We start from the raw sequence: 16,839 nt of genomic DNA on the forward strand, positions 1-16,839 counted from the left end.
CTCTTTAAATAAAACAAGGCCGACTCCCTTTAACCTTGACTTGGATTCCTGATGCCCCGAGGGTTTACCTGACTGGGAATGACCGAATGGACAACCTTACCTCCCATCAAGAACAGCAAGCCGGCCACGTACTGCATCAGGCCCCGATCCCAACAGCAGCCGAGGATCCCGATTATCCAGCCGAACAGGATGATGGCGACCGCCATTCCCATGAATCCAGCTGTCATCCGGCGCAGGTCTGCAAAGGAGAAAAGAGAAGCCACGGCTCATTAAGCTTTACAGGGAAACTGTCCTTTCTCCCACTGCTGACGTCTGCTGTCACAAAAGAACCTGCTTGATTCAGTTTTCTGCCTGTTCCCTTCAGAGGCTCGCTCTTGTGAACTTGGTATCGTTGAACCAAGAGGGTGACAGTTCTGACAGAGCGGCCCTGTCAAATGGAGGGTCGAAGCACACCCAGTCTCATCCATTGGACTCAGTCCACGGAAGGTCGCCAACCCTCCAGGATTGTCCTGGAGTCTCCAGGAATTAAGAACTAATCTCCAGGACACTGCTGCGAGCAAAACCTGGGAGAAAAGTCATAGGGGCATTAAAAAAAATTGTGTGTTTTTTCATTTTCTTTGAACACTTTTGTTTATTAGTTCTAAAAATTTTGGAGCTGGTGGGGGGGGAAGAAGTCTGTTTGACTGACAGTCAAGAATCATCCAATCAGAGCGGGAAGGCGGGACGCCATGAGGATGGACGTGTTGGGTGACCAATGGTGGGAGCATGGGGGCGGGGCAGTTTAGAGGCGGGAGGTCATGTGATGAAATCTCCAGGAATACGTCCAACCAGAGTTGGGGACCCTAAGTCCACAGTTTAGGAGAGCTGGGCCAGGGTACACTGCCGCCATCCTCTCCCTCCGCATTAGTTTGTAATTCCCCATGGGTTACCCGTAGTCCGCTGCTGAGGTGATCGCCGGTATTTTCTAAGTCGTGGTGTTTTCCGGAAGGTTCTGTTGCGTCAGGAAACCTTTACCGGCAGTGGTGATCGCTGGGATCTGCAGAGAGTGGTGTCGCCCTGCATTACTCAAATCCACCCTCAAAATACAACGACCAGCACTTAAAGGGTTAGGCACTTGGCCTGCCAGCAGAAAGCAGCAGGTTCAAGTTTCAGGGTCGAACACCCCATGAGAACATTTCCGTCTTTACTGAGGTGTTTGATGAACCTGTTCACATCTCCCAGAAACTGCTTAAGGTGCTTTATGTACAAATCAATTACTTTGAAGCGCTGTGAGTGTTGACAAACGCAGCAGCCATTTTTCACACAGCAAGATCCCACATAGAAAGAACTTGCATTTATGTAGAACAATTTCACAGCGTCCCAAAGCGCTTCACAGCCAATGAATTACTTTTGAAGTTTAGTCACTGCTGCAGGAAACGCGGCAGCCAATTTGCGCACAGCAAGCTCCCACAAACAGCAATATGACCAGATCGTTTGTTTTTATAGTGATGTGGGTCGAGGGATAAATATTTGCCAGGACACTGGAGAATGCCACGGATTCTTTTACATCCACCAGGGAGGGCAGACGGGGCCTCGGTTTAGCGTCTCATCTGAAAGACGGCACCTCCGACAGTGCAGCACTCCCTCAGTACTGCACTGGAGCGTCAGCCTGGACTATGGGCTCAAGTCTCTGGAGTGGGACTTGAATGCACGACCTTCTGACTCAGAGGCGAAAGTGCCACTACTGAGCCACGGCTGATACCTCCAGAAAAATGAGATCAATGTCCTGTTAATCTGTTTTTGGTTCAGGGAGGTATGCTGACCAGGACTCTGACACCTTCCTGGCCTCTCTCTAAATAATGTCCTAGGATCTTTAACATTCACCTGAACAGACAGGGCCTCACCTTCTAACAGGGCACCATTCACATTACACAGCCAGTCTAGATCAAGGCCACAACCTGCTGATTCAGAGGCAAGAGTGCTACCGACTGAGCCAAGCTGACACACAGAGAACAATGCTCCAACGATGTGATCCTGACTGGAAGCCTACCCTGCCAGGAGCTTAGAATCATAAGATCATACAGCACAGTAGGAGGCCATTCAGCCCATCCTACCTGTGCTGGCTCTTTGAAAGAGCTATCCAATTAGTCCCACACTCCTACTCTTTCCCATAGTCCTGCAAATTTTTTCTTTTCAAGTATTTATCCAATTTCCTTTTGAAAGTTACTATTGAACCTGCTCCCACCGCCCTTACAGGCAGCGCATTCCAGCATAACAGCTCGCTGTGTAAAAACATTTCTCCACATCTCCCCTTTGGTTCTTTTGCCAATTACCTTAAATCTGTGTCCTCTGGTTACCGACCTTTCTGCCACTGGAAACAGTTTCTCCTTATTTACTCTATCAAAACCCCTCATGATTTTGAACACCTCGATCAAATCTCCTCTTAACCTTCTCTATAAAGGAGAACAATTCCAGCTTCTCCAGTCCCGCACTGACATGGTTGACTCTTAACTGCCCTCTAAAGTGGTCTAGCAAAATCTCTCAGTTGTATCAAACCAGGGGATAGGCAATAAATGCCAGCCTTGCCAGTGACGCACACATCCCAAGGATAAATATATAAAAACAATAACTATTCGAGTGCCACTTCGATGGTGCACACAATCCGAGCTGCCCTCGCCTGGTTCCACTCCTATCTGCCCAGTCATAGCCAGAGAATCTCCTGCAATGGCTTCTCTTCATGCCCCCACGCCATTACCTCTGGAGTCCTCTAAGGATCTATCCACATGTACACTGACGACACCCAGCTCTACCTCACCACCATCTCTTTCGACCCCTCACTGTCTCTGATTTGTCACACTGCATGGCCGACATCCAATCTTTGATGAGCTGCAATTCCCTCTAATTAAACACTGGGAAGACTGAAGCCATTGTCTTCGGCCCTCACCACAAACTCTGTTCCCTAGCCACAGACTGTTTGCAACCTTGGTAACTTATTTTACGTTGAGCTGAGCTTCTGACCCCATATCCTCTCCATCACCAAGACCGCCTACATCCAGCTCTGTAACATCGGCCGGCTCTGCCCCACCTCAGCCCATCTGCTGCTGAAACCCTCATCCATGGTTTTGTTACCCTTATACTTGACTGTTCCAATATTCTCCTGACCGGCCTCCCATTCTCCAACCTCCTTAAACTTGAGCTTATCCACAACTCTGCTGCCCGTATCCTAACTCGCACCAAGTCCCGTTCACCCATCACCCCTGTCCTTGCTGATTTACATTGGATCCCGTTATGCAAATGCCTCAAATTTAAAATTTTCATCCTCGTGTTTAACTCCCTTCGTGACCTTGCTGCTCTTTGTTACCTCCTCCTGCCCTAACTCCCAGAACTCTCTGTCCCTCCGACTCTGGCCTCTTGTGCATCCCCCGCTCCCTTCACCCCACCATCGATGGCCATGCCTTCAGCTGTCTAGGCCCTAAACACTGGAATTCCCTCCCCAAACTGCTCCACCTCTCTCTCCTCCTAGACCCTTCTTAAAACCCACCTCAGACCAAGTTTTTAGATTACCCCCTCCTGATATCTCCTTCTTTGATTCAGCATCCTTGTTTGTCCGATTACACCTCTATGAAGCACCTTGGGACATTTTTCTATGTTAAAGGTGTTACACAATGTTGTCTTTCTTTCTTTATTTCTTTATTTCCACTCCCTCACCCAGGTGGACAATCTTCACACAGGAGTGGCGGCAGGCTATTCGACCCCAGTGAGCATCACAACCGAGCCCAATTCTGCCCTCCCCAAATGCCCACGAGTCCATGTTGTTTAGTATTCCTCTCACCGCCGTGGATTATCTTACCTCAGACCACGAAAGCGTATTGTTTGTGCGGAAGAATAGAACGGTACAGCTCTCCCCCGAGTACAATCCAGCACTGCTTAATTAGGGCCCTGACATTAATTAAATGCTGAATATAAAACGAGGAATGAAATGAAATATCTTGCTGACATTATTATTACATTTAATATACTAAGTGAATTCAGGCACAGAGAGTGCCATCCACATGTATCCAAGGGAACCCATTCGGAAGCTTTGAGCATTAGTGTAGTGTAGTGTAGTGTTTATGTCACTGGATTTATAATCCAGTGAATGGGAGTTTAAATCCCACCATGGCAGTTTGAGAATTTGAAATCAGTTAAAAAAAAAACTAACTGGAAATAATAAAAAGCTGGCATCAGTAAAAGTGACCTTGTAGCTGTCAGATTGTCATAAAAACCCAACTGGTTCACTAATGTCCTTTAGGGAAGGAAACCTGCCGTCCTTACCTGGTCTGCCCTATATTTGACTCCAGTCCCACACCAATGTAGTTGACTCTTAACTGCCCTCTAAGGTGGCCCAGCAAATCACTCAGATGTATCAAAACCATCACCAGTGGTTGAAGAAGAAGGCCCACCACCATCTTTTCAGGGCAACTAGGGATGGGCAATAAAAACCAGCCTTGCCAGCGATGCCTAGACGGTTGAGACTGCCCGAATTGATTCCAGTCAGGGTCCTTGCCTACAGAGCTTTACAACAAAAAAAGAGTTAACTGAACTTCAAGAGAGGAGACTTATCCGTGTTGTCTTGATTGGCTGGATTTTTGCCCAATCTTCAGAGATGAATGTCCAGAACGTTCGGCCATAGTCAAGAATTTAGAAGGTTGAGGTACTGATCTAGTCGAGGTATTTAAAATGGTAAAGGGATTAAATCGGGTAGATACCAAGAATCTACTCCCTCTGCTGGGAGACTCCAGAATAAGGGGGCACAATCTTAAAATCAGAGCTAGGCCATTCAGGAGCAAAATCAGGAAGCCCTCCTCCACATAAAGGGTAGTGGAAATCTGGAACGCTCTTCCCTAAAAGTCGGACAGGTAGAGCTTTCAAGACCGAGATCGATAGATTTTTGTTAGGTAAGGGAATCAAGGGATATGGATCAAAGGGAAAATGGAGTTGAGTTGAGCTGAGCCATGATCTAATTGAATGGCGGATCAGGCTCGAGGGGCTGAATGGCCTCCTCCTGTTCCTAAGTTCCTACGTCTCCACTTTTCCCTGTTCCCAATAAGTGGCCGGTCTCACTCAGACACCTTCATCCCCGTGACCCACAAAAAACAATCCCTCGCACCTCAGTCAAAAAACAGTTAATTGAAGAGAAAGATAGAGATGTTCGTGAGGAGACTCATCGCACGTCTACAGGCCGCAGAATGGCAGTGACATCAGACGGTCCAGTCACGCAGGTTGCCCCATTGATCAAGTCTAGCCTGATTTCTTCATTAAGTGATAATTCCTCTGTTTGACATGCAATATTCAGCTGACAAACGGCATAAAGGAGCTGGCAAGGGAGGCTGGAGATTGAATCTGAGGAATCAGCTTGTGTCAGGTACACAGTGGAATTAAATTTTTGATGTCGTAAATCAATGGGGAAGGTGAATGTTCTCGAGGAGCTAGTTTTCGCAGTGCCATTTATTTTGACGTCTGATAATGTCTCTTTTCCATTTTTCACCAGTCGAGGGAGAGTCACATCAATGCAGTGCTTTACCCAAAATAGTCTCTCTCACAAGGAGCAGGAGGAGTCGGGGGCAGAGATGAGATGTTGTGGATGACTGAAGGTGATAGATGACCCCCAACAAAAAAGATCACAACAATGCAGAAACATAGGAACAAGAGAAGGCCATTCAGCCCCTCAAGCCTGCTTCACCATTCAGTTAGATCATGGCTGATCTGTCACTCAAATACATTTACCCGTCTTTGCTCCATATCCCTTGATACCCTTACCCAACAAAAATCTATTAATCTCAGTCTTTAAAGCTCCAATTAACCCCCAGCATCCACAGCCTTTTTGGGGAGAGAGTTCCAGATTTCCACTACCCTTTGTGTGAAGAGTTGGTTCCTGATTTCACTCCTGAATGGCCTGACCCTGTGTCACAAAAATGGCACCTCATCTTGAAATAGCGGGGAACCCTGGAATTTAACAGTAGCTCACGTGACCATGCAAACTCGCACTCCAAAATTCCTAGCGTCTGAAATTCAGCTCATCTCAGTGTTGCTGGACGGGTCGGCATCTCGTGTTCCTGTCAGTAATTACATACTTACATCAAGGGGCCAAGATAATTCATGGGGGAAGTGGGGGAGGGGGGGAATGAGCCTTGCTGAAGGTGGAAATGCTGCTCTTAAAGGCGGACTGCTGTTAAAGCAGTACCAGCATACTGCAATTTTAAACCGTGGATTAAAAAGGAACCAGGAAGAAGAGAGCCCAGGACTTCTTAGAGACTGGGGTAAATATGATTCTGACTGAAATTCAGCACGGGGCGGGGGTGGGGATGGAATAGTGGGTGCGGTGCCAAGAGACTTGCCAATAGGGCACCGAGACATGTGGATGGGAGTGGTTCAAGTAGTGAGTGGCAAGACCCTAATCCTTGGGATCTCTCTCCCATGAAGGACGAGATTTAATGATCTCACAAGGTCAGCAAAGGTACATGTGAAGGCTGCAAGCTATTGTTAATGTATATTTTGTACATTTATTTACCTATATATACTCTAAAAATGTATTCACAAATCTAGGGGGAGTCCTGGAACGTCTGCACCCTGTGCACTAAATGATCCGTAGTGATACCTGTACGCGGACGATACATAGATACAGCATCCTGCAATGCTTGTCCATTAAAGCTTACCTACATTTGGTGGGATAAGAGATGTGATGAGAGTTCTCAAACAGCTGTCAAATTCGGCAGTCCGTGACTGATAATAACAAGCATTCCTTGGTCATGCGGGAAAAGATTGTGCTCAGTTTCCCGAGAAGGACAGGTGACAGGAGGAGGAACAGCAGGACGAGGAAGCAAAGCAGATCCCGGGAACACCCTCAGTTGATGTGGGAGGCTCTCTACTCACAGACGGTTTGTGCTAAGTGCTGATGGTCAAAGATCAGAAATGGTTTTGAGGCTCGTGCTCTGAGGAGGCGCTTACGTGGGCCTAACAGGAAGGAAAAAGTGGAAAACAAGAAACTCGTTACATCTCTTATTCTTCTTATCTCCACAGAGGCCACAAGCAAGGAAGATGCTGCAGCGAAAGAGGGAACCAGTTCCAGTACCTTCAGCACCTGCACTGCCAGCAGGAACTGGCCCGTTCCATCATGAGCCCACTATCACTTGCACACAGCAGCCCAGGGAGGGTGATACATCTAGTCAAGGCAGGCAGTTGACATAGCGTGATCCACAACTAACAAGGAAGCCTGAGGGTGAGGTATTGGAGGTGGAGCTTGGCTGTTGAGCTTTCAGATAATGATCTCAGGGTTCTACCATGAAAAGACAACTGCTCGCAGGGCACCAGAACCATAACAAGGCCCTGCAAAGACTCTCTGAAGATGTGCGGCAGATGGCAAGGATGGCAGCAAAGTCCAGTGCCATCCTTTGCTGCACTATCAGAGATGGTTTCTCTACAATGTAGAGCATCCTGGTGTGAGTGGCAGCTCCGAGAACTCCTGTACACGAAGCACAGAACACAGAGGCATCCTGACATGTAAATTCATGGATCTATTGTGGAAGGACTTCCTAGGATTCTATACCCTGATGGCTGGGAATCTGCAGGAGATCCTGGATCTTGCGTGGTGCATAAGCCTGGCTTTCTGCATTGATTGCTGTTCCTCCTCTTCTTCCTGTGTCCACAAATAAATGAGTAAGATGGGAATTCTAATGGGGAAAACCATTTTGCAACCATCTCCTTCATTTTAGGGAAATTCCTCAAATAAGGAACAGTCTTGGGGTAGACCTCTAGATGAAGCTAGGAGTTGTTATAATAGACCAATCCAAAAAGATCAATCCCAAGAAGTAGGTTTTAAGGAGTGTCTTAAAGGAGGAGAGAGAGTTAGAGAGGCGGAGAGGTTTACAAAGGGAATACAAAGAGCTTAGGGCCTAGGCCGCTAAAGGCTCGGCCACCAATAGTGGACCGAAGGAAATCGGGGATGCACAAGAGGCCAGAATTGGAGGAGGGTTGTAGAGCTGGAAGAGGTTACAGAGATAGAGAGGGGTGAAGCCATGGAGGGATTCGAAAACAAGGGTGAGAATTTTAAAATCGAGGCGTTGCTGGACCGGGAGCCAATGTAGGTCAACGAGCACAGGGGTGATGGGAGAACGGGACTTGGAGCGAGTTAGGATATGGCAAGATTATACCAATCACAGACTGAGCTGTAGAGCGTGATTGGAACTGAACATTATTAGATAACTTGGCGACATCATTGTTATAGAAATGTACAAATTAGACACAAACTGAAATTGTTTGTCTTATATTTTCTTCCCCTCAGGCAGAAGTGAATTCAGACCCGAGACTCAATCTGAATCTAATAGGCAGTCAGTACTGGGACTAAAGACTTCGCTGATAGGAATTCAAACAAACAACTGGCCTCTGAAACCCAGAGGCGTTAGGCAAATGGTGCAATAATGTCTCCAACACATGCTCATTATAAACTGGTAGGTCGACAAGCGTTTATTGCTTATTTTCACTGGTTTTACTCGCTCTATCTATCTATCTATCTATCTATGAATCAGCCATCACCGCCCCCCTCTGCATCTCCCTTCAGAATGCCTGTTTATTTACGGGCAAGGCCCTTACGATCCATGACCTTATTGTGGATGATTAACATCATGGCTTTGACTGACGCTTGTCAGTCTGATGGCACCTTGCACCTTACTGAACTTCCCCGCCTGGCTATATCTTCCACCACCTGCCCTGCCAACACCGGCACGGTGGTGGTGTGGTTCTTATCATCAAATCTCACCTTGGTCTGACCCCCTACTCCTCTGGCACCTTCTCCTCATTTGAGCATCTCACCTTCTTCTACCCCTCTCGCCTCTCCTTTAAAATCCTCATTCTCTACCGCCCACCCAAGTACCACGCCAAGTTTCTCACTGAGATATCTTCACTGCTTTCCACCCTCAGCCTCTGCACCGAGCGACTTCTCATCCTTGGTGATTTCAACCTCCATCTCAACTCATCATGCTCCCTCTCCTCTGAGTTCACTGCCCTCCTGTCTTCCCTTCATCTTTCCATCCATATAAACTCTCCTCCCCATAATCACAGCCATCCCCTCGTCCTTGCCAAGTCACTTGGCCTCTCTACCTCCACAGTCTTGATCACAGACAAAGCCACCTCTGATTACTTCCTTGTATCTCTCACCACCCATGGCCCTCTAACCCCTTCCAACCTTATTTCTTTATAAGACTGTGTCCCTGGGAAAAACTCTCCCCCAAGTCACTTACAATGACACCTCCGAACTCCCAATGGCCTTTGGCCCTCCGTTCGTCACGATACTTCTACATTCAACAATTTGTTCAACCACCTCCGCCTTTAATGCCCTGGTCCCCAGTAAAACCTCTCCTCTCCTATCTTGGTTGTTCCCCCACCATCCCCCCCTGAAGTCCAATGGGGCGCAGACCTGTTTATTAGTTATAAAAATATTGGGAGATGAGAAAAAAGGCTGGTTGGAGGTGGGAGGTCATGTGATGAGACCTCCAGAAACACATCCAACCAGAGATGGCGACCCAACTCAAGAATCTCCGTTGCCATTTCAGATTGCAGCACTCGCTGGATCAGTGCACATGCACATTGTCCACATGGTGGTGCTGCTGGTGGAGTGTCCACGCCTGAGCATAACCTGTCACTCATTTATTTCCCTCCAGCTTCCCTTACAATTGTCACTTTCTGATCAATGGCCAGCAGTCTGCTGTGCAAACGTGTCCTTGGTGTGTGCGCACATGCACGATATAACATCAAACCCATAAATCATTCATAATTTTAAAAAGTCAACTGTTGCTAGTAATTGAGTCACGCAAAAATAGTAGCGGAGAGGGAAAAAAATGATAAATAAACCGATACAGCTAAAGAAAGAACACATACTGGTAGTTAAGAAATAATTTACCCAATTCACTGATATATTGAAAACAGAAAATGGCTTGGCTGGACTGCAAAAGCAAAACTGATGCACATGTCCACCAATGGACTAACACTTCCAACATCACACTCTGCTGCCATGCTCTGTTGTCACTCTCTACTGTCTTAGTCCAGTGTCACACACTGTTGTCACTATCTGGTGACACACTCTGGTGTTACCCTAATATTACACTCTGGTGTCACACTCTTGTCACACTGATGTCACACTCTGGTGTCACCCTAATATTACACTCTGGTGTCACCATAATATTACACTCTGGTGTCACACTCTGGTATCACCCTAATATTACACTCTGGTGTCACCCTAATATTACACTCTGGTGTCACACTCTGGTATCACCCTAATATTACACTCTGGTGTCACACTCTGGTATCACCCTAATATTGCACTCTGGTGTCACACCCTGGTTTCACCCTAATATTACAATCTGGTGTCACACTAATATTACACTCTGGTGTCACACCCTGGTTTCACCCTAATATTACACTCCGGTGTCACACTCTGGTGTCACCCTAATATTACACTCTGGTGTCACCCTAATATTACACTCTGGTGTCACACTCTGGTGTCACCCTAATATTACACTCTGACATCACCCTAATATTACACTCTAGTGTCACACTCGGGTGTCATCATAATATTACACTCTGGTGTCAGACTCTGGTGTCACCCTAACATTACACTCTGGGGTCAACCTAATATTACACTCTGGTGTCACACTCTGGTGTCACTCTAACATTACATTCTGGTGTCACACTTTGGTGTCACACTCTTGTCACACTGTTGTCACACCCTGGTTTCACCCTAATATTACACTCTGGTGTCACCCTAATATTACACTCTGGTGTCACCCTAATATTACACTCTGGTGTCACACTCTGGTGTCACCCTAATATTACACTCTGGTGTCACACCCTGGTTTCACCCTAATATTACACTCTGGTGTCACACACCGGTGTCACTCTAACATTACACTCTGGTGTCACCCTAATATTACACTCCGGTGTCACCCTAATATTACACTCTGGTGCCACACCCTGTTTTCACCCTAATATTACACTCTGGTGTCACCTTAATATTACACTCTGGTGTCACACTCTGGTGTCACCATAATATTACACTCTGGTGTCACTCTAACATTACATTCTGGTGTCACACTTTGGTGTCACACTCTTGTCACACTGTTGTCACACCCTGGTTTCACCCTAATATTACACTCTGGTGTCACCCTAATATTACACTCTGGTCTCACACTCTGGTGTCACCCTAATATTACACTCTGACATCACCCTAATATTACACTCTGGTGTCACACTCGGGTGTCATTATAATATTACACTCTGGTGTCACCCTAATATTACACTCTGGTCTCACACTCTGGTGTCACCCTATTATTACACTCTGGTGTCACACTAATATTACACTCTGGTGTCACCATAATATTACACTCTGGTGTCACACTCTGGTATCACCCTAATATTACACTCTGGTGTCACACACTGGTTTCACCCTAATATTACACTCTGGTGTCATACTAATATTATACTCTGGTGTCACACTCTAGTGTCACTATAATATTGCACTCTGGTGTCACCCTAATATTACACTCTGGTGTCACCATAATATTACACTCTGGTGTCACACTCTGGTGTCACCCTAACATTACACTCTGGGGTCACCCTAATATTACAACCTGGTGTCACACCCTGGTTCCACCCTAATATTACACTCTGGTGTCTCACTCCGGTGTCACCCTATTATTACACTCTGGTGTCACACTAATATTACACTCTGGTGTCACCATAATATTACACTCTGGTGTCACACTCTGGTATCACCCTAATATTACACTCTGGTTTCACCCTAATATTACACTCTGGTGTCACACTAATATTACACTCTGGTGTCACACTCTAGTGTCACTATAATATTGCACTCTGGTGTCACCCTAATATTACACTCTGGTGTCACACACTGGTGTCATCCTAACATTACATCTGGTGTCACCCCAATATTACACTCTGGTGTCACACTCTGGTGTCAACCTAACATTACACTCAGGTGTCACCCTAATATTACACTCTGGTGTCACACCCTGGTTTCACCCTAATATTACACTCTGGTGTCACACCCTGGTTTCACCCTAATATTACACTCAGGTGTCACACTCTGGTGTCACCCTAATATTACACTCTGGTGTCATACTCTTGTGTCACCCTAATATTACACTCTGGTGTCACACCGTGATTTCACCCTAATATTACACTCTGGTGTCTCACTCCGGTGTCACCCTAACATTACACTCTGGTGTCACCCTAATATTACACTCCGGTGTCACCCTAATATTACACTCTGGTGTCACACCCTGGTTTCACCCTAACATTACACTCTGGTGTCACACCCTGGTTTCACCCTAATATTACACTCTGGTGTCACACTCTGGTGTCACCCTAATATTACACTCTGGTGTCACCACAATATCACACTCTGGTGTCACCTTAATATTACACTCTGGTGTCACCATAATATTACATTCTGGTGTCACACTTTGGTGTCACACTCTTGTCACACTGTTGTCACACCCTGGTTTCACACTAATATTACACTCTGGTGTCACCCTAATATTACACTCTGGTGTCACCCTAATATTACACTCTGGTGTCACACTCTGGTGTCACCCTAATATTACACTCTGGTGTCACACCCTGGTTTCACCCTAATATTACACTCTGGTGTCACACACCGGTGTCACTCTAACATTACACTCTGGTGTCACCCTAATATTACACTCTGGTGTCACCACAATATCACACTCTGGTGTCACCTTAATATTACACTCTGGTGTCACCATAATATTACACTCTGGTGTCACTCTAACATTACATTCTGGTGTCACACTTTGGTGTCACACTCTTGTCACACTGTTGTCACACCCTGGTTTCACCCTAATATTACACTCTGGTGTCAAACTCTGGTGTCACCCTAACATTACACTCTGGTGTCACCATAATATTACACTCTGGTGTCACACTCTGGTGTCACCCTAATATTACACTCTGGTGTCACACCCTGGTTTCACCCTAATATTACACTCTGGTGTCACACACCGGTGTCACTCTAACATTACACTCTGGTGTCACCCTAATATTACACTCCGGTGTCACCCTAATATTACACTCTGGTGCCACACCCTGTTTTCACCCTAATATTACACTCTGGTGTCACCTTAATATTACACTCTGGTGTCACACTCTGGTGTCACCATAATATTACACTCTGGTGTCACTCTAACATTACATTCTGGTGTCACACTTTGGTGTCACACTCTTGTCACACTGTTGTCACACCCTGGTTTCACCCTAATATTACACTCTGGTGTCACCCTAATATTACACTCTGGTCTCACACTCTGGTGTCACCCTAATATTACACTCTGACATCACCCTAATATTACACTCTGGTGTCACACTCGGGTGTCATTATAATATTACACTCTGGTGTCTCACTCCGGTGTCACCCTATTATTACACTCTGGTGTCACACTAATATTACACTCTGGGGTCACCATAATATTACACTCTGGTGTCACACTCTGGTATCACCCTAATATTACACTCTGGTGTCACACACTGGTTTCACCCTAATATTACACTCTGGTGTCATACTAATATTACACTCTGGTGTCACACTCTAGTGTCACTATAATATTGCACTCTGGTGTCACCCTAATATTACACTCTGGTGTCACCATAATATTACACTCTGGTGTCACACTCTGGTGTCACCCTAACATTACACTCAGGTGTCACCCTAATATTACACTCTGGTGTCACACCCTGGTTTCACCCTAATATTACACTCTGGTGTCACACCCTGGTTTCACCCTAATATTACACTCTGGTGTCACACTCTGGTGTCACCCTAACATTACACTCTGGTGTCACCCTAATATTACACTCTGGTGTCACATTCGGGTGTCATCATAATATTACACTCTGGTGTCACACCCTGGTTTCACCCTAATATTACACTCTGGTGTCACACACTGGTGTCACCCTAACATTACACTCTGGGGTCACGCTAATATTACACTCTGGTGTCACACCCTGGTTTCACCCTAATATTACACTCTGGTGTCACACTCTGGTGTCACCACAATATTACACTCTGGTGTCACCCAAATATTACACTCTGGTGTCACACTCTGGTGTCACCATAATATTACACTCTGGTGTCACTCTAACATTACATTCATGTGTCACACTTTGGTGTCACACTCTTGTCACACTGTTGTCACACCCTGGTTTCACCCTAATATTACACTCTGGTGTCACACACTGGTGTCACCCTAATATTACACTCTGATGTCACCCTAATATTACACTCTGGTGTCACCCGAATATTAACACTCTGACATAACCCTAATATTACACTCTGGTCTCACACTCTGGTGTCATTATAATATTACACTCTGGTGTCACACCCTGGTTTCACCCTAATATTACACTCTGGTGTCACCTTAATATTACACTCTGGGGTCACCCTAATATTACACTCTGGTGTCACACTCTGGTATCACGCTAATATTACACTCTGGTGTCACACCCTGGTTTCACCCTAATATTACACTCTGGTGTCACACTCTGGTGTCACCACAATATTACACTCTGGTGTCACCCGAATATTACACTCTGGTGTCACACTCTGGTGTCACCATAATATTACACTCTGGTGTCACTCTAACATTACATTCATGTGTCACACTTTGGTGTCACACTCTTGTCACACTGTTGTCACACCCTGGTTTCACCCTAATATTACACTCTGGTGTCACACACTGGTGTCACCCTAATATTACACTCTGATGTCACCCTAATATTACACTCTGGTGTCACCCGAATATTAACACTCTGACATAACCCTAATATTACACTCTGGTGTCACACTCGGGTGTCAATATAATATTACACTCTGGTGCCACCCCCTGGTTTCACCCTAATATTACACTCTGGTGTCACCCTAATATTACACTCTGGTCTCACACTCTGGTGTCATTATAATATTACACTCTGGTGTCACACCCTGGTTTCACCCTAATATTACACTCTGGTGTCACCTTAATATTACACTCTGGGGTCACCCTAATATTACACTCTGGTGTCACACTCTGGTATCACCCTAATATTACACTCTGGTGTCACACCCTGGTTTCACCCTAATATTACACTCTGGTGTCACACTAATATTACACTCTGGTGTCACACTCTAGTGTCACTATAATATTGCACTCTGGTGTCACCCTAATATTACACTCTGATGGCACCCTAATATTACACTCTGGTGTCACACACTGGTGTCATCCTAACATTACATCTGGTGTCACCCCAATATTACACTCTGGTGTCACCCTAACATTACACTCAGGTGTCAGCCTAATAATACACTCTGGTGTCACACCCTGGTTTCACCCTAATATTACACTCTGGTGTCACACTCTGGTGTCACCATAATATTACACTCTGGTGTCACACTCTTGTGTCACCCTAACATTACACTCTGGTGTCACCCTAATATTACATTCTGGTGTCACCCTAATATTACACTCTGGGGTCACCCTAATATTACACTCTGGTGTCACACCCTGGTTTCACCCTAATATTACACTCTGGTGTCACACTCTGGTGTCACCCTAACATTACACTCTGGTGTCACCCTAATATTACACTCTGGTGTCACCATAATATTACATTCTGGTGTCACCCTAATATTACACTCTGGGGTCACCCTAATATTACACTCTGGTGTCACACTCGGGTGTCATTATAATATTACACTCTGGTGTCTCACTCCGGTGTCACCCTATTATTACACTTTGGTGTCACACTAATATTACACTCTGGTGTCACCATAATATTACACTCTGGTGTCACACTCTGGTATCACCCTAATATTACACTGGTGTCACACACTGGTTTCACCCTAATATTACACTCTGGTGTCATACTAATATTACACTCTGGTGTCACACCCTGGTTTCACCCTAATATTACACTCTGGTGTCACACACTGGTGTCACCCTAACATTACACTCTGGGGTCACGCTAATATTACACTCTGGTGTCACACCCTGGTTTCACCCTAATATTACACTCTGGTGTCACACTCTGGTGTCACCACAATATTACACTCTGGTGTCACCCGAATATTACACTCTGGTGTCACACTCTGGTGTCACCATAATATTACACTCTGGTGTCACTCTAACATTACATTCATGTGTCACACTTTGGTGTCACACTCTTGTCACACTGTTGTCACACCCTGGTTTCACCCTAATATTACACTCTGGTGTCACACACTGGTGTCACCCTAATATTACACTCTGATGTCACCCTAATATTACACTCTGGTGTCACCCGAATATTAACACTCTGACATAACCCTAATATTACACTCTGGTCTCACACTCTGGTGTCATTATAATATTACACTCTGGTGTCACACCCTGGTTTCACCCTAATATTACACTCTGGTGTCACCTTAATATTACACTCTGGGGTCACCCTAATATTACACTCTGGTGTCACACTCTGGTATCACGCTAATATTACACTCTGGTGTCACACCCTGGTTTCACCCTAATATTACACTCTGGTGTCACACTCTGGTGTCACCACAATATTACACTCTGGTGTCACCCGAATATTACACTCTGGTGTCACACTCTGGTGTCACCATAATATTACACTCTGGTGTCACTCTAACATTACATTCATGTGTCACACTTTGGTGTCACACTCTTGTCACACTGTTGTCACACCCTGGTTTCACCCTAATATTACACTCTGGTGTCACACACTGGTGTCACCCTAATATTACACTCTGATGTCACC

The 16,839-nt window shown here is 45.7% G+C and overlaps 1 protein-coding gene across 1 annotated transcript in view; it reads right to left on the bottom strand.

The window, feature by feature from the left end:
* LOC137334882 (transmembrane protein 178B) overlaps positions 1 to 16,839 on the bottom strand; it is a 485,015-nt gene that overhangs the window by 32,585 nt on the left and 435,591 nt on the right. Inside the window, exon 3 of the mRNA XM_067999938.1 lies at positions 101 to 238. Coding sequence (XP_067856039.1) covers positions 101 to 238 — 138 coding nt within the window. The remainder of the gene's footprint in view (positions 1 to 100; positions 239 to 16,839) is intronic.

This window comes from Heptranchias perlo, chromosome 18 (genome assembly GCF_035084215.1).
Source record: "Heptranchias perlo isolate sHepPer1 chromosome 18, sHepPer1.hap1, whole genome shotgun sequence".
NCBI lineage: Eukaryota > Metazoa > Chordata > Chondrichthyes > Hexanchiformes > Hexanchidae > Heptranchias > Heptranchias perlo.